This window comes from Rattus norvegicus, chromosome 4, assembly GCF_036323735.1.
Source record: "Rattus norvegicus strain BN/NHsdMcwi chromosome 4, GRCr8, whole genome shotgun sequence".
Lineage (NCBI taxonomy): Eukaryota > Metazoa > Chordata > Mammalia > Rodentia > Muridae > Rattus > Rattus norvegicus.
In genome coordinates, this window is record NC_086022.1 from 125,828,609 (window position 1) to 125,853,554 (window position 24,946).

At 51.5% G+C, this 24,946-nt stretch overlaps 1 protein-coding gene across 6 annotated transcripts in view; it reads right to left on the minus strand.

Moving 5' to 3' along the window:
• Window positions 1-24,946, minus strand: part of Grip2 (glutamate receptor interacting protein 2) — an 85,085-nt gene continuing 60,139 nt past the window's right edge. For 3 of the 6 annotated variants that reach the window (XM_039106989.2, NM_138535.2, XM_017592425.3), the window contains exons 5-24: window positions 24,331-24,417; window positions 23,596-23,671; window positions 22,581-22,726; window positions 21,730-21,877; window positions 21,476-21,645; window positions 20,711-20,833; window positions 20,262-20,405; window positions 18,263-18,449; window positions 17,786-17,931; window positions 17,103-17,183; window positions 16,807-16,873; window positions 16,570-16,715; window positions 15,399-15,543; window positions 13,307-13,446; window positions 12,648-12,827; window positions 11,754-11,925; window positions 10,221-10,326; window positions 4,452-4,595; window positions 3,002-3,148; window positions 1-2,110 (exon numbers count right to left, since the gene is read on the minus strand). In XM_039106989.2, the coding sequence (XP_038962917.1) occupies window positions 1,952-2,110; window positions 3,002-3,148; window positions 4,452-4,595; window positions 10,221-10,326; window positions 11,754-11,925; window positions 12,648-12,827; window positions 13,307-13,446; window positions 15,399-15,543; window positions 16,570-16,715; window positions 16,807-16,873; window positions 17,103-17,183; window positions 17,786-17,931; window positions 18,263-18,449; window positions 20,262-20,405; window positions 20,711-20,833; window positions 21,476-21,645; window positions 21,730-21,877; window positions 22,581-22,726; window positions 23,596-23,671; window positions 24,331-24,417 (2,714 nt within the window). In that variant the 3' untranslated portion in view covers window positions 1-1,951. Of the gene's footprint in view, window positions 2,111-3,001; window positions 3,149-4,451; window positions 4,596-10,197; window positions 10,606-11,753; window positions 11,926-12,647; window positions 12,828-13,306; window positions 13,447-15,398; window positions 15,544-16,569; window positions 16,716-16,806; window positions 16,874-17,102; window positions 17,184-17,785; window positions 17,932-18,262; window positions 18,450-20,261; window positions 20,406-20,710; window positions 20,834-21,475; window positions 21,646-21,729; window positions 21,878-22,580; window positions 22,727-23,595; window positions 23,672-24,330; window positions 24,418-24,946 lie in introns of those variants that run through there. The other 3 variants (XM_006236895.5, XR_005503145.2, XM_008763122.4) reach the window with 3 other exon arrangements.

Consider the following 24,946-nt stretch of genomic DNA (forward strand, 5'->3'; position numbering starts at 1 on the left):
TTTGTGCATTTAACCAATTTTATTTAAAAAAAATCACCCCAATAGCACTCAACCTCCCCCCAGTCACTGTGATGCCTGGTGGGACAAAGATTTATAGGTGGGCCCCAGACAGACCAGAAACAACCTGTACAGTGGGGCCATGGGTGTGCTGGGTGCTTCCTGGGAGCCCTAAGAAAACCCGCATAGAAAAATACTTTACAAGGAATATGTTCTAATCTTAGCCAGAGAAAAATACAGCTCTGGGGGTGGGTGTCACAGGGGAGGTACCCAAAATGCATAGGCAGGCAGGATGCTCACTGGGGTGGGGGCTAGGGATGTTGTGTGGGGCAAACACCCCTGTGAGAAGCCAGGGGGGTATATTGCATATGAGAAGGCCTCAGGCCACAGCCAGGAGGTCCACCCGCTTGGCCTAGTTGCATACGTCTGGGAGGATGGGAGAGCCTCAGCCCGAGGGGAGGGCAGTGGTCGAGGGGTTGCATTTTCAGAGCCTGGAGTCATTAAGTGGAACACAGATTTCCCAAGCTAAGAGGCCTTCAGGGTACAGTCAGTTATGCCACACACCAGAAATCCAGAGGCTGAGCCATCTGCCCAAGGTCACACAGGATCAGGTGAGCTGGTGGCTAGGAGTCACTTCTCTGCTAGTGAAGCTGAAGGTCTTTGTTTGGTGCCCATGATGGGTGGGTAGTATCTTTCTACCCTGGGGCAGTGAAAGTAGAGTCACTGGGTTGCCTGAAGGGTCCCTGGGGAAGCCATCATGAAGGGCAGGATATGGGGGAAGCTAGGAAAAGCAGAGAGCTGAAGTGTCTTAGTGGGCAGCTGGAGCTCGCCCTGTGTCTTTTCAGCTTTACTCAAGGTTATACAGCCAAGAAGAGAACGGGGAAAGAATGGCTTCTGGGACCTCATCTGTCCTCTTGAACAGGGAGTGCTTTCTAGCAGTGAGCTTCAAGGGCACAGAGGGGTGACAGGGCAGGGTTGGAGGCTTCCCGCAGGTCCTTGAGACCTTAAGCTGGGCAAACATGAAGCCAGTCTCCAGAACAGCTCAGACTGCTGGGAAGGAAGTGTCTTGAGTCTTGCTTGAAGCTGGAAGGGTTCTGCTTAGCAGAGATGGAGGAGCCCAGAGTTAAGGGATGCTGGGGACCTCCTTGAATAGCCTCCTTGGACACTGCTCCAGTTAGCCACTCTCTCATCCTTCAGCTGACCTCCCTCCATGTCAGCTCCTTTCCTCTTCCTCTCTTCCTCTGATGGGGTCAGGGGCAGAACTGTGGCTCAGTCTCTTCCCAAGGTTTACCATATGTGCTGGAATGGCAGGTGTGTGGATGCTCCTGGACCGTTTGACCCGAGCTGTGCCCTCCTCTGGGCAAGGACTTGGGCTAAGGTTTTGTGGGACAGGAGGGTTGATGGCCACAGTTCTGCTCTGAGGTTCAGAATCACCCGTGAAATAATTGAAAGACCAACCCAAAGGAAGGGGCAAGCATTCTCTGGCACCCTAGATTGTCCCTAATTGGGGTTCCTCAGTATGGTCACTAGGTGCTGGAGGCTCTCAAAACACCACCATTTGGGAGAAGGGAGGACACTGTTCTTGTGCCATATCTTTCCCGGTGGCAGGGTCCCTGTGCACTGGGTACCATCTGAACAGCTGGGTCGCCAAATGCCTCTTTCCACAGAGCAGAATTGTCGACCTACAGCTTATTAACTTCCCAGGATGGGAAATACTGGCAGCTCAGTCCAGTTACCACACGGAGCTGGGCCGTCCCCACTCTGTTCGCTGCTCTGAGATGACTGCACAGGGAGCTGGGCTCTCCTAGCTGAGCAGCAGGGATGACCCCTTTCCTGTGGGGTTCTCTGAGCATCCTGAAGACCCAACTTGAAGATGCCACTCTACCGGATGTGAAATCTGCAGGCCATAAGTCGATGACTGGGGGCACTCCGCCAGCTGACTTACATAATGACCTCAGATCATCTGGGGACTACTGGGGCCCGGTGCTCCTGGTGTCCTGCGGCTCTGTGCCAGAGGGTTTCGGCTGACCACCAGCTCAAGGATGTCCCCAGCCTCTGCCAGGAGTGGAACGGCCAGACAGCAATCGAAGTCCCGAGTGCGAACATGGTTGACCTACACAGTGCACAACCGAGGGACAGAGTCCCCGTGAATGAAAGTTCTGGAAAGAAGATGCACCTATAAGTCTGACTAGAGTTGGAGAGAGGCCGGAATATTCCAGGACCGAAGCTTGAAGGTTATCGAGCTCCCACTGGAGAATTGTTCCTGTCTACCCTATGTTTGACCTAACATCCTTTCAATGATCAAGTGACCACTAGCTTCCACTAACCCCCCAAAACTAAGAATGGCATCAGATGGCATCTGAGGCCTAAAGCATGTATTTCTGACTTGCTGTAACCAGCCTACCTGATATATCCACCATTTTTTATAAACAAATATATTGATTTCAATCACTAATGGCTCCAGAGTGAACTCTTGTTCCCTTTGAGGCAGAGCTGTGTTTTTCATTGATAAATCAAAACTGTGATTTTCCTGAAATGAAGTCCTGCACCCACCCAGAAATAGGAGAAAACAAAAATTAGGTACATTTAGAACAAATACAACAAAGGAACAAAAGTGGCTCCAGCAAGGGAAGGGCAGTGTAGGGGGGCTAAGTTAGGCAAAGCTTTCTTTCCCAGCATCCCTTTTTGCTAGGTCACATGACTAGTTCTGGCCAAGGGGTTGGGAAGGGATCTGTTATATAATGTTTTGGAGAGAAGGCAGAAAAGGAAGGTGATTTTATGGAGCCTAAGGAGGTCACGTGTCTCAGAGGGACAGTTAACTAGACAGGCAGGCCCTCCATCAATCAAAGGGTCGATAGCCAATGGAATCTCAGCTCTGATGGGAACAGCCTCACCTGACTCATTCCACTGGCCTTTCCATGCACGCTTACACAATAGGGCTCTGTCCCTGGGCCAGTGTTGGGGGCCCTCTGAGTTACCTGACTCTGGGGGTCCTCTGAGTTACCTGCAGGAGACGGTCAAAGGGCTGCAGGCCTCCGTGCTGAGCTGGCCCATCAATGCGCACAGTGTGGACATAGACACCCTTCTCCAGGAGGCCATCTGAGACACTGAAACCAAAGTCGTTCCTCACCGGGTCTTTGTGCAGGGTCACCTGGGGACAGGACGGGTGACCTTTGAGCTAACCTCCATTATGTCCTTGGGATTCAGGCCCACCCTGCTGACTGGCCATACTCCAGGCTGTCCTCAGCAGCCTGTTGAGTATCCTGTGCCTTATGGCATTCACCTTGCAATGTGCAGTCTGAAGATCCCAGAGACCTAAGGGGTTCCTTAGAATGGGGTCACCACCCTGGGAAAAACTCTGGACTTGGCATGTGCCCTGATGCCTTGGTCCTCATATGGGTGCAAGAGATACAAGTGGTGGCGGGAAAGTGAGCTCCATCATCTACCTACAGTAGCCTGCTAAGTGGCTGTTTGGTATTTGTAGGGTATCAGCTCCTGGACACTGTGAGGATGCCCAAATCTGCAGATGCTCACTGACGTAGGATCTGCACAGAACCTGTCCATGTGCTCAAGACATCCCCAGAAAGCCTCCGAAACCCAGCCACTGGTGCTATACGGATGACTTGCCTTGCACCATTCCCAGAACAAAGTCCAAAGTCAATGTCAGTCCATGATCAGTACAAATTTTTTTCCCTAGAGTACTTTTTTTGGGGGGATAAGGCCTTGTTATGTAGAGCTGGCCTGGAACTTGCTGTATAGACCAGCCTGGCCTTTAACTCAGAGATCCACTGGCCTCTGCCTCCCAACTGCTGGAATTAAAGACCTGTACCATGATGTCCAGCTTTCCCCCCCAAATACTTCTCATCTGTAGTTGGTGGGCTGAATTCGGAACCTGTAGATAGGGAGGGCTAACTGTACAAACCCACGTATCCATAGGTGTAATGCAACTTTAACATGTGTGCATAGATGTGTGTATACAATATACATATTCTTGTGCACACATGCACATAGGAATAAAAGTTTGCTGGAAAATGCGTATCACAGGTGTGTCTGTGTGCAGGTTTGGGGTGCAATTACTCACACAGTGAGAGTTACAGAAAACCTAATGGAATAAAACCTCCTGGGTATGTTAGTTGTTATTTGTTTGGTTTTTAAATTTTTATTATTTTATGTGTTTGATGTTTTATCTGCACGTCTTTCTGTGCACCCCTTGTGTGCCTGATGCTACTGGAAGCCTGAAGAAGGGATGGTTTCTCAGGAATCAAATCTGGGTCCCCTGAAAGAGCAGCACTTCTCTTAGCTCATTTTCCAGTCCCTAAGTCCCTGTTTTATGGCGAGAGATAATAAAGCCCAACAAGGGGTAGGGCCCTTGGCATCCCAAGCAGGTAAAGTCCTCCTGGTACCAGGCTCCCAGTGCCCATACTTCATGCTTGCTTATGGCCCCCAACACCAACCCTGTGCATCTCCAGGGGCGTTGGCAACAGCAGCTCCTGCAGGTCTTCCGGGGATGTTCCGACTTCCCGGCTCCGGCGCCAGGGCCGAGAGCCAGGCCTGCCATCCACAGCTACCGACTGTACAGTGCCTGTCATGATGGAAGCCTGTGGGGACATGGTTGTCACTCAGGTGCCATATACTTACTCCATCTGGCTCTGTCAGGCAGGCACTACATCACGGGGTGAACACAGGGGATGAGGATGAGGTGCCTGTCCTCAGGGTCCTTGACCAATCACAGGATCAGAATAAGAGCCTCCTGGGGAGGAGGTCAGTGACAGATTAACATCTGCTCTGTGCTAGGCTCAGTTCTCTACAATTACAAGTTTAAGTTATCTCCTGTTTCTGTAGTACTGAGCCATTTCTGTTTTTAAAGACAAATAGGTTTAGTGAGAGAATCTGAACTCAAGCTGACTCCACAGTTAGGGTTCTGTGCCTCGGCTCGTATCAGCAAGGCGCATGGGAAGCGAGAGTCGAGGACACAGAGAAAAGTCAATGATGCCTCCAGAGCCAAGATCTCAAAGAACAGGAAGGGAAGACAAGAGTGCCCCGGACAGAGGGGACACAGCAAAGAGGGACCATGGGAAAGCCTGGAGGGTAAGGGTCTTACAGCACCCAGCAGCTTATAGTGAGTATGTAACTTTTTATCCCATGGTGACAACAGGGTGACTCTGGAAACAGTAGCCAGGAAGGACATGATGGGACCGTGGAGTTGCCAAGCAAAAGTCAAAGGAAGGGTCACCTGGACAAAGATGGAGGTGAGAAAGGAGCAGGACTGTGGGATGGATGGGCTGGGGCAGTGGGTGGGGACAGAGAGGTGCCGAAGTGGGAGGGTAAACCCCTTCCATTGTGATACTCAGCTTCCTGGGCACACAGGTACCTCCCCAGTCTAGACATTTCTCTCCATGCCCATCACGGTGTCTGAGTTTCCACTCTGGTGTGTAATTCTGCTTGGCACTGATGATCTTCCAAATGCAAGGTAGACTAGGAAAGCGAATGTCTTAGGGCCAGTAAGGCTGTTTGGAAGGAGAGGAGGAGGGAGGTAGGCCCCAGGGGGAGAACCTTGGTGGAGTGGATGTAGGGGCCTTCTGCACATCTCTTCCTAGTTCTCACCTCCTGGAGAGCTAGGGTCCACTAGGAAAGACCAGAGACTTGACATCTTGGGATACGAGTCATTAGAGAGTCGAGAGCTTAGGTGGCAGCTCGATGGGGAAGGTTGTGTGCACAGCATGAGGAGCTGAGAACCCAAGGCTCCCCAAAACCTGTGTGAAGACAAAGCCCTAGAGCTACAAGGGGGATGGGAATGTTGGTCTCTGGGGCTCACTGGCTAGATAGTCTACCCAAAATGGTAAGTCCCAGGTTCAGCAATAGACCCTATCACTAACTAGGAGGTGATAGGGTTGGAGAGATGCTCAGTGGTTAAGAGTGCTGGCTGCTCTTGCAGAAGACCTGGATTCAGTTTCCATCACCCCCAGGGCATTCACAACCTATGTAACTCCAGTTAAAGGAGTTTTCTGGCCTCTGTGGTAACTACATATATGTAGGGCACGCGCGCACACACACACACACACACACACACACACACACACGTAAAACTCTCATACATATAAAAATAAACAAATTTTGTTTTTGTGAGTTTTTGAGACAGGGTTTCTCTATGTAGCCCTGACTGTCTTGAAATTCACTCTGTAGGACAGGCTGGCCTCAAACTCAGGGATCGGCCTGCCCCTGCTTCCCAAGTGCTGGAACTGAAGGCGTATGCCACTATGCCTGGCAAATAAACACATATTTAAGAAAAAACAAGGTGGAGAGAAATTAATAAAGTTGCCTGACTTCTGACAATGAATGCAAGGGCTTGTTCTCTACCGCCTCACACACATAGACACAGACACACCAACATGCATACACACACACAACACACACATGTGCACACACACAGCATACACATACACACATACGCACACGAACACATGCACTCATACATACGCACATGCACACACACATACCCCACACAATGCATGCACAATACACACAGATACACAACACACATACATGCGCACACACATACCACATACATGTACACCTATACACATGCACACACACCTCACACACATATATACACATACATGTGTACACACACAGACACATACAGACACACACACATGCACACACAGCATACATACATGCACATACATGCGCACACACATGAACACACACACCGCACACACATATATACACACACCACACATACATGTGCACACACACCACACACATGTACACCTATACACATGCACACACACCTCCACACATATATACACACACCACACATACATGTGCACACATATACCACATACATGTACACCTATACACATGCCACACACCTCACACACATATATACACACACACATGTGGACACACACAGACACATACACAGACACACACACATGTACACACAGCATACATACATGCACACACATGCACACACACATGAACACCCCCCACATATATACACACACCACACATACATGTGCACCCACACACCACACACACGTACACCTATACACATGCACACACACCTCACACATATATATATATATACATACCACACATATATGTGTGCATGCGCGTGCGCATGCACGCACACACACACACACACACACACACACACACACACACACACACACACACACCACCTTGGAGCCTTAGAACATTCAGGTAATACTTAGACTGAGATGATAGAGGTATCTCGCATTTTCATCCAGCCACAGAGAGACTTAGATAACTTAAACATTTTTTGAAATTAAGAATGAAAACTTTGAAGGCAGGTGTGAGTAGAAGGGACCATTTATTTATGGAATTCAGAAACTCAAGAAAGATAATGGGTCTGAAATGTATGTTAGCAGCTGGGTACCACTCAGGAAAAAATGCTGTCTTAAAGCAGAGAAATGGTGTATCTTCTCACTGCTGGGTGGGACCAAAAAAAGAGTCTGTTTGCCAGCACATGGGTGCAGAAGGGACTGGTCATGGCAGGGCATGGGTTAGGGGACTTGTGGTGACTTCACCTCTGCAGAAACATGGACCTACACCTTCCTCAGTACTGCAGAAACATGGAGCTGAGAATGCAATGTTCCAAACCTTTGAAACTAGTGAATTTCAAGGTCTTGCTAGTTCAGAGACTCTCCAGTACCACAGAGCACAGAGCCTTGGGTAACTGCAGCTAGAGTAGCTGCAGCAATGAAGTTGGATTGCCAACCTGACCATAGACCCAGCAGATAGGTGTATCCAAACCATGATGGTAAAGGTAACAGATAGGTGAACCCACACTTTGACCATAGACCCAGCAGATAGGCAAACTTGCACCCTTGGGGTTGGAACTAATAGAAAATGCCAGTGAAACTTTAAGTCTGTCTAAAACATCTAGAAAAGTAAGAAGCTAAAAAGTAAAAGACCTTAAGAAAGAAAAACCTCAAGATGTGAAAAGCAGAGAGGAGTGTCAGGGAAATAAAAGGTGTAGAAATTGAAACAAAATTTTTAGGAAGCAAGTTAAACATTGGAATAATTACAGCCAAGGGGAGGCTTGATGCAGTGGAAGAAGATTAAAGAAAGCAATTAGTTAAAACCCCTGTACTTGCTACAAGCTCGAGTCATGGGAAGATGGCACTTTAGTTGAGAAAATACCCCCATCAGACTGGACTGTGGGCAAGCCTATGGACATCATCTTGTTTGATGATTGATGTGAGAGAGTCCCAGTTCATCACAGAAGGGGCCACCCTTGAGTAGGTAGTCCTGGGCTGGGTGAAAAAAGCAAACTAGGCAAGCCATGAGGAACAAACAGAGCTCTTCCATAGCCTTACCATCAGCTCCTGCCTCCAGGTTCCTGCCCTGAGTTCCTGCCTGGACTCCCTGTATAATGTACTATATACATGGTGTGCAAGAGTCAGATGAAAGAAATCCCCCACCCTTAACTTGCTTTTGGTCGTGGTTTTTATCACAGCAATAGAAACCCTGACCAGCACAACCCCAAACTTCATTTTTGTAGATTTCAAGGGTTTAAATCAACACAACAGCAGAAAACATTAAAATACAGGATACCAAGTAGACACGAGTCCCACAAATAAAACTGGTGGGGTCCAGTCAAATCAGCACTTACAGGTCAACTCGTAGCTTTGAAAATGTATTGTATGGGGCTGGAGAGATGGCTCAATGGTTAAGAGCACCCGACTGCTCTTCCAGAGGTCATGAGTTCAATTCCCAGCAACCACATGGTGGCTCACAACCATCTGTAAAGAGATCCGATTCCCTCTTCTGGTGTATCTGAAGACAACTACAGTGTACTTATATATAATAAATGAATAAATCTTTAAAAAAAAGAAAATGTATTGTATGAAGAAGACATCTATCTGTTGATCAATCAATAGATTGATAGATTAGATAGAGATAGACAGAGATAAATAGATATAAAAGTCTAAGAAAATAAGCGTCAAAATGAGCAAGACAAAACAATTGGGAGAGATGGAAAGATTAAAACAGGTTTTGGGTTTTTTGGGGTTTTTTTGTTTTTGTTTTTGTTTTTTTGTTTTTGTTTTTGTTTTGTGTTTTAGCCTGGTAATTGGCAAGGCTTATGAAAAGGTTATGGCCCCAATCAACAATGGTAGAATCAGATGGGGTCGGGGTAAAGGTGGGAGTGAGGGGGTGGTGCAGATGAAGCAGAGCTTTCTGTTGCTCCCAAAACTGAGCTAAGAATGGCCTTGTCAACCCCCCTGCCCCATACGTGTGGCGACCTCATCCACAGCTGGCCCGTGGTCCCTCGTCACCCGTGTCACATGTGCATATTCACGAAGAACGCAGGATGGCCCCAGGGTACCTCCATGCACACACTCAGACATTCTTAAGATCCTCTGCTTATGTGTGCGTGTCCTTCACCCCTGGCTGTGTATAAAGACCTTCAGACCCTGGGTGCCTGGCTGAGAGTGCATACACTGTAATCATTAGTGCTGATGCTGGGAGAAAAACTGGTGAACAAGTCCATTAAAGTGGGTTAAGTGAGGTGGAAAGATGCCCTCTGAATGTGGGTGGCACAAACCCACGGGCTGGGGTCAGAGTGAAAATAGAGGTGAACACAGCATTCGGGTCTCTGCTTCCTCACTGCAGGTGCAGCGACCAACAGGCCCAAGCTCCTGCTGCTGTGACTTCCTGGCCACGATAGACTGTGTCCTGGAATTGTGGGCCAAAATAAGTCCTTCCCCCCACTTCTCATTTCTCATGTTTGTATATGTGGTATGCATGGGGATGTGTGTGCATGTATGGATGTGTGTGCATACACAGGCATATATGTCTAAGAGCATGTGGAGCCCAAAGTTGCTGTTCAGACTTAACCCCTGATAGCCCTTTCATCTCATTTATTGAAATTTATTGAAGCAGGGTCTCTCTCTCTCTCTCTCTCTCTCTCTCTCTCTCTTTCTCTCTCTCTCTTTCTCTCTCTCTGCAGGCAGGTACCATGCTCACCCTAGTTTCTTGGGATCCAAGTAAATGCTTTAACAAGTGTGTCATTCCCAGCCCCAGCCCTTCCTTTTTAAAGTGGCTTTTGTCAGGCAATTTGTCACAGCAACAAGACATAGGTACTACACATCCCCAGGCAACACACAAGCATGACCTCATTGAATGGTAGCCTTTTCCCCAGCCCTCCAGTGTGCCTAGATGCCCCTATAGGTCCCTTGGTCAGGTGACAGTACCTCCAGCTCCCTTAGCAGTTCAGACTGACCACAGGACTCCAGGTCTTCAAGGGCCTCTCCAAGCACTCTCCAGAAGCCCTCCTCTCGGGCGGGGCCAGGGGCTGGGCTGCAACAGGAACCACAGCGTCAACTCCTGGCAGGTGGGAGGGTGGGTGGGCTGGGCCTGAGGAGTCTTCGTTGCCCAGGGCCCAGTGCTGGGCTCCAGGGGCCATAGGACAGGCAGGCAGGCAGGCAGGTGTCCTCGGTGGCAGTGCTGGGGCCCCAGGGCAGTGGTTGGTGACACAGAATGGGGTGGGGAAGACGCAGTTAGGGGCGACCAAGACTGTTGGTAGCCAATTAGAACAGGGGCAGATGAGACGGGGTGGAGAGCGGTGACACAGGATGCCTGGGAAGAAAGACAGACGGACAGATAGAAGACAGAGACAGACAGAAAGATCCATGGGATAGCCCCAGAAGACAGTCCCTGGTCCCACCCAGACACATGGCACCACGGGACAGCGACAGGACAGAGCCAGAACCAGCCAGGACACAGATGGATGGAGAAGATGGGATATTTGTGCTGGGGAGGGGTGAGCAGTACCCATCCTGCCAGCCCACACTATGTGGCCCATCAGCAGCCAACACCAAGCTTGCGGGATCCACTGCAGTCTTTATGTTGCTCTGTCAGCTCTCAGAACCCTTAGCCTTTAGCCATACTGTGATTTACAAAGCCTTCACTTCTCAAAGGCCTAGCTTAGCTTAGCTTTCTTTTTTCTTTTCTTTTATTGGATAGTTTTTTAATTTATATTTCAAATGTTATTCCCTTTCTGGTTTCCCCTCTAGAAATCCCTCGTCCCATCCCCCTACCCCTGCCTCCATGAGGGTGCTCACCCACCCACCCACTCCCTCCTGCCTCCCCACCCTGGCATTCCCCTACACTGGGGCATTGAGCCTTCACAGGACCAAAGGCCTCTCCTCCCATTTATGTCCTGGAGCCATGGGTCGCTCCATGTTGGTTGGTGGTTTAGTCCGTGGGAGCTCCGGTTGGTTGATATTGTTCTTCCTATGGTGTTGCAAATCCCCTCAGCTACCTCAGTTCTTTCTCTAACTCTTCCATTGGGGACCCCGCCTAACTTTGCTTTTAAGGAGGACAGTGCAGCACAGAGTAAAGAGGTCAGTCCAGGGCAGAGGAAGTGCAGGTGTTTCTTGTGGGGTCCCATTCTGGGGGAGCTGGCTGCTGTATGAGCCTAGTTATATGCATGCAACATGCAGAACCCTGGGCTGGTGGTGGTGAACCTGACCTGAGGAGGGGTCTGGGTTCAAATTCTGAGTCTGGTGTTGTATTTCTGAAGACAGCTATTCACAGACCCAGGAGGAACAAGCCACTTGCTGCCCAACTAGAACACGTTGGCTGCTATTTTTCCACAATACATCCTTTTCAGATCCATTCCTCAGGATTCCCCTCCTGTCCGCCTAACTCCCCAGTCCTGGTGTTGCTACCTTCTGGCTACCCTTCCCACCCCCACCAGTCCCACAAGTGTTCCCACCACAGACCTCATTGGTGGCTCCCAGTCCCCCTCTTCCTCCTCTGGGAAGCTTTCGTCAGTGGGGCCCGGTGTGTAGCTCGTCCTCCGGGGCTCAAGGGGTGGGGGGCTACTCTTCAGTCTGCTGGAACGCCACTCCTGAGGAGTCACACTCCGGACTGCCACCTGCGGAGTGTAGGAGCCTGGCGGGTGGAGAGAGGGACGTGGGCCTTCTCTCTGTCCTTGTCTTTCCCTCCCTGATTCCCAGCAATTGGATGCCAGTGGGCATCTCTGTGCTTTTCTTAGGTCAAAGTGACCACTGAGAGACCCAGGAGTCCCTGTTACTTTAGTAAGCACTAGGGACATCCATCAGTCGACAGTGAGGTTCCAGGACCACGGTCAGTTCCACAGGCAGGCCTGCTAAAGGGCCTCTTTGAAAGGGAGTTTCTGATTGGACCCACACAGATCTACCTCAGGAGCCCCAGGATGACAACTGTGATGCAGCCTGAGTTTGGAATAAGGACACACAAGGAGAGCCAAAATCTCTAACTGTGAACCGGAGTGGGGATCCACCAAGGACCCATGGAGGCTTCTGAGCTAATTCCCTGAACCCCAACCACAAGCCAGTGGGCAGCACCAGTGGGTCTTAGCCACATGGGCAAGGAGGTTGGTCTGCCTTTGTCTGGGTGCAGCAAACATGAATTAAGACCCATTGTGTGGTAGGCATGGGGATAAGGAGAGAGAAAGCAGAAGCACAAGAGGAAAGATAGGACTGAAGGTCCCTCTGAGGGGCAGGTGAAGGATGGAGCTAGTCAGGATGCCCTCAGGAACCTTCTCAGAAGGAAAAAGCTAACAGGGAAAGGAGGTCCCAGGAAGAGGAGGCAGCAGCATCACCCTCACAAAACTTGTCCAAGGTTTTCGTTACCTGAGCCCCCAAAGCCACCCTCTGTGGCAGAGCTGCCCCAGGACTCCACAGCACTGTCCACGCTGGGTACAGCAGGTGAGAAGTGGGTTGTCAGCAAGCCTCCCTTGAGGGCCTCAGGGGGGTCCTCATCCACATCACTGGCCTCACTGAGGCTGCCTGACTGGCGGGGGAGAAGGGGACCTGGGAAGAGAAGGGGTATCACCTGTGACCTCAGAGACATAGATATTCTGTGAGCCTCCATTTCCCCCATTTCTGTGAATCCCAGGCTCTTGACAATCTGGCTGCTGTCATGTGGGTGGGGCATGTAAGTAAATCCCACAGATGGGAAAACTGAGGCTTGTGAGGCTCAACAATAGGTCATATGATAAACAGCAATGAAACCCAGATTAAAACAAGATCCCCAAGACTCAGGTAAACTGTAGCACACACAGGACACAGAAACATAGAACACAGGAACATGTAGGAATCTGGAGAGACAGGAACCAATGAGGAACATGGTTTGGACCCAGAATGTACCCAATACTGCACTGTGCCACCAAGGCTCAGCTCTCCTCTCTCTAAGCCTCCTCATCAGCTGGTCTAGGACCCCACCCCCTCTCTGACCCAGGACTGCCCTTCCTCTGTAGGCCAGGAAGACCCCAAGAAGGGGCCAGGCTCACGGTCCAGCTGCTTCTTGATCTTCAGTGTGACAGTCTCCCCTGCCACCTGCAGAAGGTGAATGGCCTCACTCAGGGGCCGGCCCTTGAGGCTCACGCTGTTGATGGCCAGTATGCGGTCCCCAACATGGATGGCTCCAGTCCTGAGGGGCGGACAGAACACGAATGAGACCCAGATGCTCAGGGCCTCAGAAGATGTCAGCCTTGCCTTTAAATACCCTGCAGAGGCCTCAAGGCACAGGCCTGGCTGGCCCCAGCTCGAAGGGGGATCCTAAGGTCCTGCCTGGGAGAGGTGGGAAGAGAGGGAACAAGGGAGGAGAGGGAGAGAGGGCTGAGAGGTCCAAGCCAGCCGCAGAATTTCCATGGTACAATTCTCCCCTGGACTCCACACCTTATACCTCCGCTGATTCAACTCAGAGTCACTCTTCCTCCTCATCTGTCCTGAGACAGGTCTTGCTATGTAGCACAGGCTGGGCTGGAGCTCTCTAAGATACACTGTTGAGGCCTCTCAAAAAACTGAAAATAGATGTCTAGCATGGTGGCACGCACCTTGACATTTTTTTTTAAAGATTTATTTTATTTATTATATATAAGTACACTGTAGCTGTCTTCAGATACACCAGAAGAGGGCATCGGATCTCTTTACAGATGGTTATGAGCCACCATGTGGTTGCTGGGAATTGAACTCATGACCTCTGGAAGAACTGTCAGGTGTTCTAACCACTGAGCCATCTCTCCAGTCCTGGCATGCACCTTGAATGCCAGCCCTTGGGCAGCAGAGGCAGGCAGATCTCTGAGTTCAGGCTCAGCCTGGTCTACCTAGCGGGTGTCAGGCCAACCACAACCATATACCCGAAAAGAAGAGAGAAATGTGTAGGGAAGTAGACGGAAATAAGTTGAACAAAATAAGCCAGGCTCAGACAAATCGTTTCCTCTCCTATGTGGGAGCTAGATTTAAAATTATATACAGGGAGAGGTTACAAAGATGATAAGAAAGATAAGCTTTAAGGGAAACAGAAATAGAGGGTAATGGATGGATACTTGAGACCTGCAGGAGCAGGACTACTTACAGGAAGGAAAGGGGGGCAGAGGGACAGGGATGGCTGTGGAGTGGGGAGAGGAGTAGGAACCAAGTGTAATGGTGGCATGTACATAGGAAAATGTTATGATGAAACCTGTTACTTTGCATGCTAACTTTAAAACATGCATATTGCTTACACGTTATAAGGCATATATATTTAAGGTTCGTTTATTCTCACTTAACTTATTGAATGTGGCCACTAGAAAGCCGGCTTGGAGTATGAGTCTGATCGCACTCCATTTATTCTGGGCTGTGTTGCCCTGCCAGGAAGGCTGTGAAGAACCACCCACCCTTTGGAGTGGCCTGGGCCACCAGGCCCCTGCATTCTCTCTAGAGTCCAGCAGAGGGTGCTCCAGGAGCAGCCTAGCCTGAGTCTGGACCCTGGCGCTGTAGATGTGCTGGGTGCTCAGGCCCTGTGAAGTTCATTCTTCAGGCCACCGCCTTGTCGGGTGGGGCAGGGGAACTCACTCTTTCTGGTACCCCTGACTCACTCCTTGCACTGCCGAGATAGAAGCTGGGACTCACATGCCTGGGGCCCACTTCTCCTCTGTCCACCCAACCCAGGGACAGGCAGGATGCTTCCTCTCGGGGCTCCTTTCCTGGGACAGCCCCAGAGACAAGAGTAGGTATCAGCCTAGCAGCCTCAGGGTCCCAGAATAAGCCTCACATGGGGCTCAAGCAATGGGGCACTACTCCTAAGAATCCTCACAGTGGAAATTGTTAAGGGCAGACACTCTGGGAGGCAGCTGAAGGTGAGCTGTCCTGCCCTGGCTGGACCCTTTAGCTGTGGTTCCCCTCTGCCCTCATTTTCTGTGCCCTGGCTGCTGGGCTGGACCAAAATTCATGTTAAGGATAAGGAGTAGGTATTCAGAGAGAAAGTAATTGCTCTTGAGTTGTTCACTGCTGGGTCAGAAGTAAAAAAAAATAAATCTAGATTGGGTGGTCCCAAGGTCCACCTTCTGCTCCCTGGGGGTCCCCAGGTCTTCCCTGTGTCCCCACTGAGTTCTGATTTACCTTTCAGCCAGACCCCGCTTGGTGAGACCAGAGATGATGATGGGGTCAAAAGGTTCCTCTGTACCGGAGATGGTGATACCCAGGGGTCCGCCATAGCGCTTCAGTTCCACTGTGTAGCTGACTGCGCCCGAGCTCTCCTGCTCATCTGCAATTGGACAGGCAGCCTGAGGGGAATGGGTGGGCTGGAGCCTAGCCCTCCCAGTCTCATCACTCTTCAAACACCAATGACCTCATCAAATTCTCAAACACACCTGCTCAGGCCTTCCGGGGTACAATCTAGGGACCCCAGGCTCCCAGCCCAACGCCCAGATGCCATGAAGGGAAGGGGAAACAAAACAAACACAAACAAACAAACCCATACAAGCTACAGGAACATGGAACCAAGATTTGAAAACAGATTTCGCATGCCACCCACAACAACTCAGGATTTACAACAAAGAGAGGAAGTGAGAGAGAAGGAGGGAGGGCAGAGGAGGAGGAAGAAAGGAAGGAGGAAGAAAGGAAGAGTGAAGGCAAAAAGAGGAAAAGAGGGAGAGGAGGAAGATATGAAAGGAGGGGCTGGAGAGATGGCTCAGGGGTAAGGAGTGCTTGCAGCTCTCCCAGAGGACCAAGGTTCAGTTCCCAGTATTCACATGTCTGCTTACAACCATCTATAACTCCACTTCGGGTCTCCCTGGACATGCACATGGCACACTGACATACACGCAGACGAAACCCCCATACACATAACAACAAAATACATTTTAAAAATGTTTTTAAAAAGCAGGAGAGAAAGGAGGACAGGAGACAAGTGGGAGGGGGGAGAGGAATGAGAAGGAAGCTGGCCTCCAGTGGGTTCTCCTCCAGAGTGAGGGCCACAGACTCTCTCTGACCAAGGGTTCACACTCCATTTACTACTACACCTCTTACTACCCACTTCTGACTCTCTCTTCCCTGCTTCCCAGCTCACAGTTCTGTCTCTGTTGTGCCAGGGCCAGCCCTGCAGCCTGCAAGAGCGGTACCAACCAGCCGCTCAGATATCCGATATCCTGCCAACTTCTCACACTCTGGGGAGCCCTGTAGTGGTTCCCGAGGACCCTGAAGCAGGGGGATGTGGGAAGCAGGGGTTCCCTCACACGTCCTCCAGCCTTCCAAGCAGCTGGCCGCTGGGCGTGGTCTTTTGGGCACACACCTGAGTTGTCCTCGTCCTTCCGGATCTTCAGCTTCACCAGGTCCTCACATTGGCGCAGGATTTGCACAGCATACTCCATGGGGCAATGGTCCAGGCGAATATTGTCAATGGCCAGCAGCTTGTCGCCCGGCTCGAGGGTGCCAGTCCTGCATGAGTGGGGTGGGGATGGAGGAGCCCAGTGCAGAGGAGCACTGCCCTACCCTCACGGCCACACCCCTTGCCCGTGTGGCACCCCACCTGTGCGCCACGCTGCCTTTCTTGATGTCAGAGATGATCAGGGGTTCCCCTCGCTTTCTGCTGGCCGCTGCAGGGCAGAGGAGACAGGCTGTGAATTTGGTTTTCAAGGGTTCTGCTTAAGGTGGGGTTGGGAGAGGACACTACTGGTTCTTGGTCCTATTTCTTCCTGGCATGGGGTGAAGGGGTGAGCAAATCAGCTCACCTCTCTGGGTGTCCATTTTCCTTCTATAAATGGGTCTGCACCCCATTGTGGAGATGTAGTGAGATACAGCAGATAGAGCACCATGGGGACTTACAGCTAATGGTGATGCCCAGCTCCACACCACGCCTTTTGGGTAACTTCACGTGGAAGGTCCCACTGCTTGGGATGACAGACTCTGTGAACCAACAGCCACGGGTGACTCAAGACTCCAGAAGAGCTCAGAGATCAGCACCTAACACCCGCTGTGGCTTCTCTTGGGTTGGGAGGGAGGCAATCTCAGAGATTAATGTTCCAAGCCACCCCACCCCGCTGCTTCCACCTTATGGAGGAGGAAGAAGGCTGAGGCCCGGAAGGCTGACGAATTGGCTCCAGACAGCTGAGTGCTGTCTTCAGAATAGAGACAGGGTGGAGGCCAGAGCTGGAGACCGCTGGCCAGTGCGGGGCCTGTAGCAAAACTTGACCAACTTGGATCCAGGCGTTTTCACATACTTGTCTCTACTCTGTTTTCTACTAATTGACAGACGGGGAAACAGAGGCAGAGGGAGGCCGTTTCCTGTCCAGATATTCTCCTATGGAACTCCCAGGATCAGAGCCTGGACTCTTCAGCTGCCTGGAGTCACTGCTGCATGCAATCCACGTTAAGTCCTCCCGACTCCTGATTCCCTGGTGCACTCCTTCGTCCCGTGCAGGGCTTAGGCATGCACTGTGCATGGTCTCAGGGAGTGCAAGGGGGAGGGGCAGGGTCCCAGAGTGAGTGTAGCTGAGTGGTCTACTCACCCGCCACATCAAACTCGATCTCCAAAACAACTTTGCGGGCCAGTGCAGCATCCCGCAACAGCTGGTTGGCTTCCTCCATGGTCCCATCCTCAGTAGCAATGCCATTTATGGCTAGGACGCGGTCCCCCACCTGCAGCAGACCACACCTAACCCCCAGAGTCCGGTGGAGAGAAGAAGCTGGTGAATCTCAGGTAGGGGCAAGGTGGGGGCCCACTCTCAGCTCCTGGTCTCTGAACTCAGCCCTGCCCCCAGCTAAGGGTTTGACCTGGATGGGCCTCAGTTTCTCTCTGGAGAAACTTACATGACACAGAGTCCTCTGAGTACAGGCAGACAGGGCTTACATACTGTGTGACTCTGGGGCTGATGATAGGGCCAATATGCTAAGTAAGGTAGATTTGTGAAGCTGTAGTTGTGACTCAGTTTCCCCACTGGACTAGAGCTCCCCAAATTGTAGGCCCACAGAGGCAGTAGGCTCACCTCTCAGCAGGGCTGTCAGGTTCAATAAATCGCACCAAGGGTGGGGAGGACAGGGTCTCGGTAGCAAAAATGCCCCCCTGCAGCTGGAGGCCGAAGCCACTGAGGGGGTCTCCACAGAGCACTACCTCCGTCGTCTCCGTGTGAACGATCTGCCCACCGGGCCCTACCGTGCTGGAGGCCAGTGACACTGTGAGACAGGAGGGTTTCATGTTCAGATGAACGATGGTGAAGCTTTCCAGGGCAGCCCACTGAGAGTCCTCATGAAGTCTGGGGGTCAGAGGGGCAGGGGAGGAGGGATCCCCGGACCACCTAGGATGAGCCTGAGTTTCTTTGTCTGTACATGGCCATTATGGTGTCTACCCTGCACAAGCAGTGGCTAAGAGAGATAGCATTAGGAACTGTTATTTTGTAAGACAAGAGGTTCTGGGTGCCTGTGTTACTTATTATATTACAGAACACCCCCTTATCCATAGGGCACGTATTCCTAGACCCCAGGAAATGCCTGAAACCGCAGATAGTACTGAAGTCTACAGACTCCCTAGTCAGACAGCCCCATGATGAGGTTTCACCTACAAACACCCCTTGGGAGGAGAGATATTAACTGTAGCTTGATGGTGAAATATAATTACTATATCAGTATGTTTTCATAGAATCACCAGAATCACTATGGTAGCACCTTTTGTTCAGTTTTGAAACTGGGTCTCCTATAGCCCAGACTGGCCTTGATCTTTGTGTGCTGTTGAGCATGACCTTGAAGTTCTGACCTTCCTACTTCCCCATTACAGGGTCGCTGGATGCTGGATTATAGGCAGGTACTACTTTGCTCATTTATTCGGTGCTGAGGGTAAAACTCAGGACTTCATATATTCTAGAAAAGCAATCTGAGCTACATCTCCAGCCCCACGACTCTTGCTCCAGACATTTTTCAGTAAACTCTGGGTCACCTGGGCAGTAGACACCAGCCAGTCTGCCCAAGAGAGTTCTTGGAGAATGACTAACAGTCGAGTAGCGTGTACATGATAGATAAACTGGGCAAGCACGCTGCACATGGAATGGACCAAGTGGGGCAGATGTAAGCCTTTCCCACCCTACTCAGAACACTGTAATTTAAAGCATATGGTCTATTTCCAGATTTGTCCACTTAATATCTTCACATTGTGGTTGAATGTGGGTAACCGGAGAGTAAGACTGGACTGCGCGGTGTTGTGGTCTGGGCTCTGTAGTCTACTCTATAGTTGCTTTGGTAATAGCTTTATTTTTAAGATTTATTTTATTGTTTTTAATTGTGTGCATGCGTATAGGTCTGTGTGGGGCTGTGTGTATGTGAGTGTAGGTATCTGCAGAGGCCAGAAGAGGATATCAGCTCCCGCTGGAAATGGAGTTACAGGTGGTTGTGATCTGCCTCTCATGGGAGTTGGGAACTGAACTTGGATCCTTTGCAAGGGCAGCAAATGCTCTTAACCACTGCGGCATCCCTCCAGCTCTCGGGAACAGCCTTATTGGATATGAAGTTCCCATACAGTAGTGGTCACCTGTGTAGTGTATAATTTGATGGCTTAAAGCACTGCCTTCCTCTCCCATAGCAACCTAGCTGGGAGACTGAGGCCAGAAAGACTGAATTCTAGGCCAGACTGGGCCACATAACGAGACTTTGTCTCAAAACCAAAAAAAGAACAAAGGAATAGCTGTCTCCTCACCCATTGCCCCAGAACCTGCATTTTGCCCCAGGCAATCTATCCTCAACCTATTTCTGTCCCTATGGGTTTCCCTGGACACATCACAGAAATGATCTTATGTGGTCCTTGGTGACAGGCATCAGACACTGAATACACTGGCTTCAGAGGCTCCTTTCTAACAGCTGGGACTCCCCAGTGTGCACCCACACCACATCTAGGTGGTCAGGCTTGTTCCTTTAACCCCCATCTCCCACTACCCAAGTCTCACCCCCAGCCCCATCCTTAGCCTCATGGGTGCCCCATGGAGATGGCCTCCTGCTTACAAGAGCTCCTGTGTTCTTTCCTTCGCTGCCTTCTCCTCCCCGCTGTTGTTCTGGGGCTCATGGGTCCTCTGGGCAGGGTGCTGGCGTTGGCACAGGGAAAGGCAGGGTTCATAGTTGGCGAGGAGAAGGGAGTCGAGGACACGGCTGGGGAGACAAGAGCACAGCCCTGTGAGCCCGAGCATGGCCTTAGTCACTTACCCAGGGGTCGGGGAGGAGAACCACACACTCGAATGGACACAGACAGCCATGCCTTCTCTCCTTCACCTACATCCCTTATTGTGTGTCCCTGTGAGCCTCACTGACCAAGATTTCCACAGACCTCTAGGGACAGGCTAAGTGATGCAGGGTATCCCCCTTGCTCCTGTGTTGATTTCTACCCCATATACCGATACCACCCACCAGGAAGGGATATTAGGACGGCAGAACTGCTGCAGCAGCAGATACATTACATCGGCTCTGGTCCTGGCCTCCAGGTGCCCAGGTGGGTGCCCTGCAGTGGCTTGGCCTTGGGCTATGGCAAGAGGGAACACAGGGGTCCCAGTGGTGCAGTTGCTCACTCCTCTGTATTCTCACTGTGGCAATGGGAAGAGGAAAGCGACCTGGGTGTCTGGGGCTGTCCCCACAAGCCAATGGTGATCCCCAGGCCAGCAAGGCACAGGACACCATGTTCGTGTGCACTGCTACCCACCATGTGCCAAGCAAGCACTGGGACCAGGCTCCAGCTGCATTGACAGCCAGGGAGGCTAGTCCCCTCAAGGAACTGGCCCTGGACTCCAGAGGTTCCCCACTGAGTGCCACCCACAAAAGCCCCTCGGTAAAGACTTCAGAGGCACAACAGGCAGGTGGTGCCCACAAGGCCCCTGTGACAGCATGGAACCACATGGCACCCCAGTGATTGGCTGTCCTCATTCCTGGCTTTGGGTTCTATTGTTGGTTCTGTTAAATGGGCCCTGGAGAGTGGCTGCCTCCTCAGGTTGTAGGGAGGCTCAGAAAGAATCCCTAAGCTTCCAGCAGGGCCAGGCCCTTAGCAGAGACCAAATGAACAAACCCCAGCATCCGGCTCTCACAGCCCTTCCCACAGCCTCTACTTTCCCTACCAAGTGTGGCAGACAGTCCTCCTGCCTGCTCAAGGCTTCAACCTGGATCTCTAGTACCTCAGAATACCTCCCCATTCCATCCCAAGTCTGGGTCTTCAGCACTGCCGAGGTGCCTACCTGCCTCTGGGGGCTTCAGGGGCCGCCGACTCTGGGGTGCAGGCAAGATCTCCAGTCGAACTTTCTCGGTCACACTGGCCAAGAGCTTCGTGGCCTCGACCAGAGAGCAGTGTTCTGTGCTGGTGCCATCGATGGCCAGGATGTGGTCTCCAGCATGCAGGGCACCACTCCTGTGGGACAGGGGCACAGAGAGGCTGGTCCAGAGGACAGGGCTCCAGGTCGCCTCTGCCCTGCATAGCCCTGCTTCGCCTCACCTGTCCACCACGCTAGCCGGCTTGATGCGGTCGATAGTGATAGCTGGTTTGTTCCGGTGGGAGCCAGTGGTGAGAGAGATCCCCAGGGCAGATCCTGGGGTCTTGGCTATTTCTACCACCAAAGGGCCTGAAGCATTGGCCACCGTGTCTGGAATGATGGGGAGGGAAAATATAAAGATTTGTGGAAAATAAAGGTGCTTGCTGTCCTGCCTGGCCTAACTCTGCTGTCCTTTATCCCTTACTGCTATGGCACGGAGGGGAAGAGGTACATGCAGCCACCAGCAAATCAGGCCAGGCCTCCATGCTACTTCAGAAACACCCCCTACTCCCAAGCATCCTGGTCTCACATCAGCTCTCCCTGAGGCAGTGAGTCACTTCCTTAGCCCCTGGCTTCTACCTTCACCCTTTGGTCCTGGCTCCATCCCATTCAGTCATCTGCTGCAGCCAGGCTGGCCCCCTCACTCTCGGCCCAAATCTCCTGCCCCAGGGCCTTTGCACTCACAGTTCATCCTGCCTAGAGCTTCCCCAAAGGCGCTCCCTCCTTCACTTCATGATCTATTTAGAGCTTATGCCCCTGGCTGCTCGAGTGTGTGTGTGTGTGTGTGTGTGTGTGTGTGTGTGTGTGTGTGTGTGTGTGTACACATACACAGGAGTATGCTAATTGACATTCCCCCTCCACGAGCAGACACTTCACCTGTATTGTCCCTGCCAGATCCCCAGTGAAATCTGGAGATGTCTGATACTGTCAAGAGGCCCAGAGAGGCTAAAGTACTGGTCTAAGCTCACACAGACTTTATAGTACTGAGGATCTGGGACCTCGTCCCAGCCCTTACCCTCAGACCTGGACATACCTGGGGTGGCCACATCGTACTCCACCTGGAAGAGGGCCTCATGGCTGCACTGCTGCAGGGTGGCTATTGCGGTAGCATGGCTGGCCCCGTGCAGTGGGATCCCATCTATGCTGAGCAGCCTGTCGCCCACCTTTAAGGAACCCTCCCTGTAGGGGAGATGAAAGCCCAATCGGGAATGGGACACACAAAATGAATCAGGGGTGAACAGATAGAGTATAAGTAAAATGTATCAGGCCACCTCTACACACAGCACATCAGAGCTGGGTGTGTTCTTCAAGGCCGCTCAAACCACAGCCCAGATAGGATGTCTGCCTGACTGGGGACACACGGCATGAGAGAAGGGGTGGTCTGCTCATTGTAGAATCTTTTCCCATTGTCCCCACCCCAATTTTCCAATAGTGACGCTGGCCTAGTGACAGATGAGCTTGGGAAAGAACTCAGCAGTGCTCCAGTTTGGGGTCAACCCCTGCCCTGGAATTTCGACCCTGACAGGTGCCAAAGCTATTCCAGGAGGTTCTATGAATAGTGACTCATGCCGGGCCCCAGATCAAGACCAAATTTAGATCTACAACAAGCCTGATCCAGGCTTCTCTTAAAATGGTCAGGAGTCTCCTGATCAGAGAACATGGGTGAGGGGTCAGGAGACAACAGCAGGGCCTGGACATATTTCTTTCCCACACCCTGTCCTCCCATCCCAGCTGGGCTGAATCAGGCAGTGTTGGGACATGAGAGGTTTCCACAGACGGTCCCAGCCAGAGATGGCCAGTCACAGAGCCCAGAGCGCTTCACCCTAGGATGAGCCAAGAAGATGCTAGGAAGAGTCACACTGGGGTCTGTCCTAGCCACTCCCATCAATTCTGAGTGACTCTGGGCATGTTGTCCCCTCCTGGCCTCCATCTCCCATCTGGGAAGTGATGTGAAGATCCAGGGCCTCAGATAACCATGCAGCGTCTACACGGCTTCCACATGTCAAGGGACCAAGGGATGTAAATGCTTCTGTCTCAGGCAGACTCACCTGTCTGCTGGGCCACCAGGCCGCACGTAAGTCAGGACCAATGGGCGGGATTTGTGCAGGTCCTCATGGGCACCTCCTGGACAGAAGTCAACAGGAAGCAGGAGTCACTTACCCACAGTTCTCCTGGCAAGCAAGGGCCTTGATACCAGCCCAGTCAGCCTCCCTCCCCACAGGTGTGATGAGGGACAGGAAACACAATGCAAATCCCCTCTTGGTCACATAGTGTGCCTCTCCTCCTGAGATCTCATCTTCTCTTTCTTTTTGCCCCAAGTTACTAGGTCATGCCTCTGCCACAGCTTTCCATCCTCTCTGCTGTGTTCTCTCGTCAGCCATGCCTGCCTCGTGGCATCTCACAACTGTCCATTTGCTATCCGACTACATGGTCCTGTGTTCTTTAAAGGGCTGGTGCGATATGGTTCAGCAGGCAAAGATCCTTGCTGCCCAGCCATGCTCATGGCCTGAGTTTGTTACACAGAACCCACATAGTGAAAGGAAAGAGCTACACATTGTCCTCTGACCCCTACACACACTCACACACACACACACACACACACACACACACACACACACACACACACACCACGTCGCATGAGCACATGGAGAGAACGAAGTTAAATAAATAAACCGAGAAAGCCCTAATCAAAATGTAGGCCACATTCACCCATGAGACGCAGGACATGCACGGATCCTCGGTGACCTCAACTCCAAGGAGGGTTGTCACACTGGCACACTGACCTCTGAGGACAAAGCCAAAACTGTTGCCTTCCTTGTAGAGGGAGACGTCCACCGTCTTGGAAATGATCCTCGGGTTGTTTTCGGGAGCTGCAGAGAAACCGAGGCCTCCCTTGAGTCTCTCTGCCACATCTCTGTGCTGCTGGTAGCCATGCCCAAGGCTCACTCCAGGAGAACCAAGTGACCAGCCACAGTCACAGCGACTGGCTGACCTCTCTCTACTTTATATATAGGCAGAGGAGGCAGGGCACTGGAAGGTCCTCATCTCTACCCAACCTAGGCCACCACAGACCGGGGAGAGGGCCTGATAAGCTCCTGAGGGCCACAGCGGAGCAGGGGATATGGAGAGACTCAAGGCTAGACCAGACTTGCTTCCAGTCACTCCAATTAAGTCTTTAGACCAACTTTGAAAATTCAGAGCTGAGAGAAATCCTAGGCCGCTGTGTTCAGTGCAGGGCAGTGGGGTCAGGAGCAATGGATCAGGACACAAATTATTCAGTCTGTGTTCCCAGACTCCTTTCCATCTGGCTATGCAAGATGACAGGTTACTAACAGGGTCCCACCACCACCTGTTGACAGCATACTGTGTCTAGCATGCTCTACCATGTGTGGCCAGCCT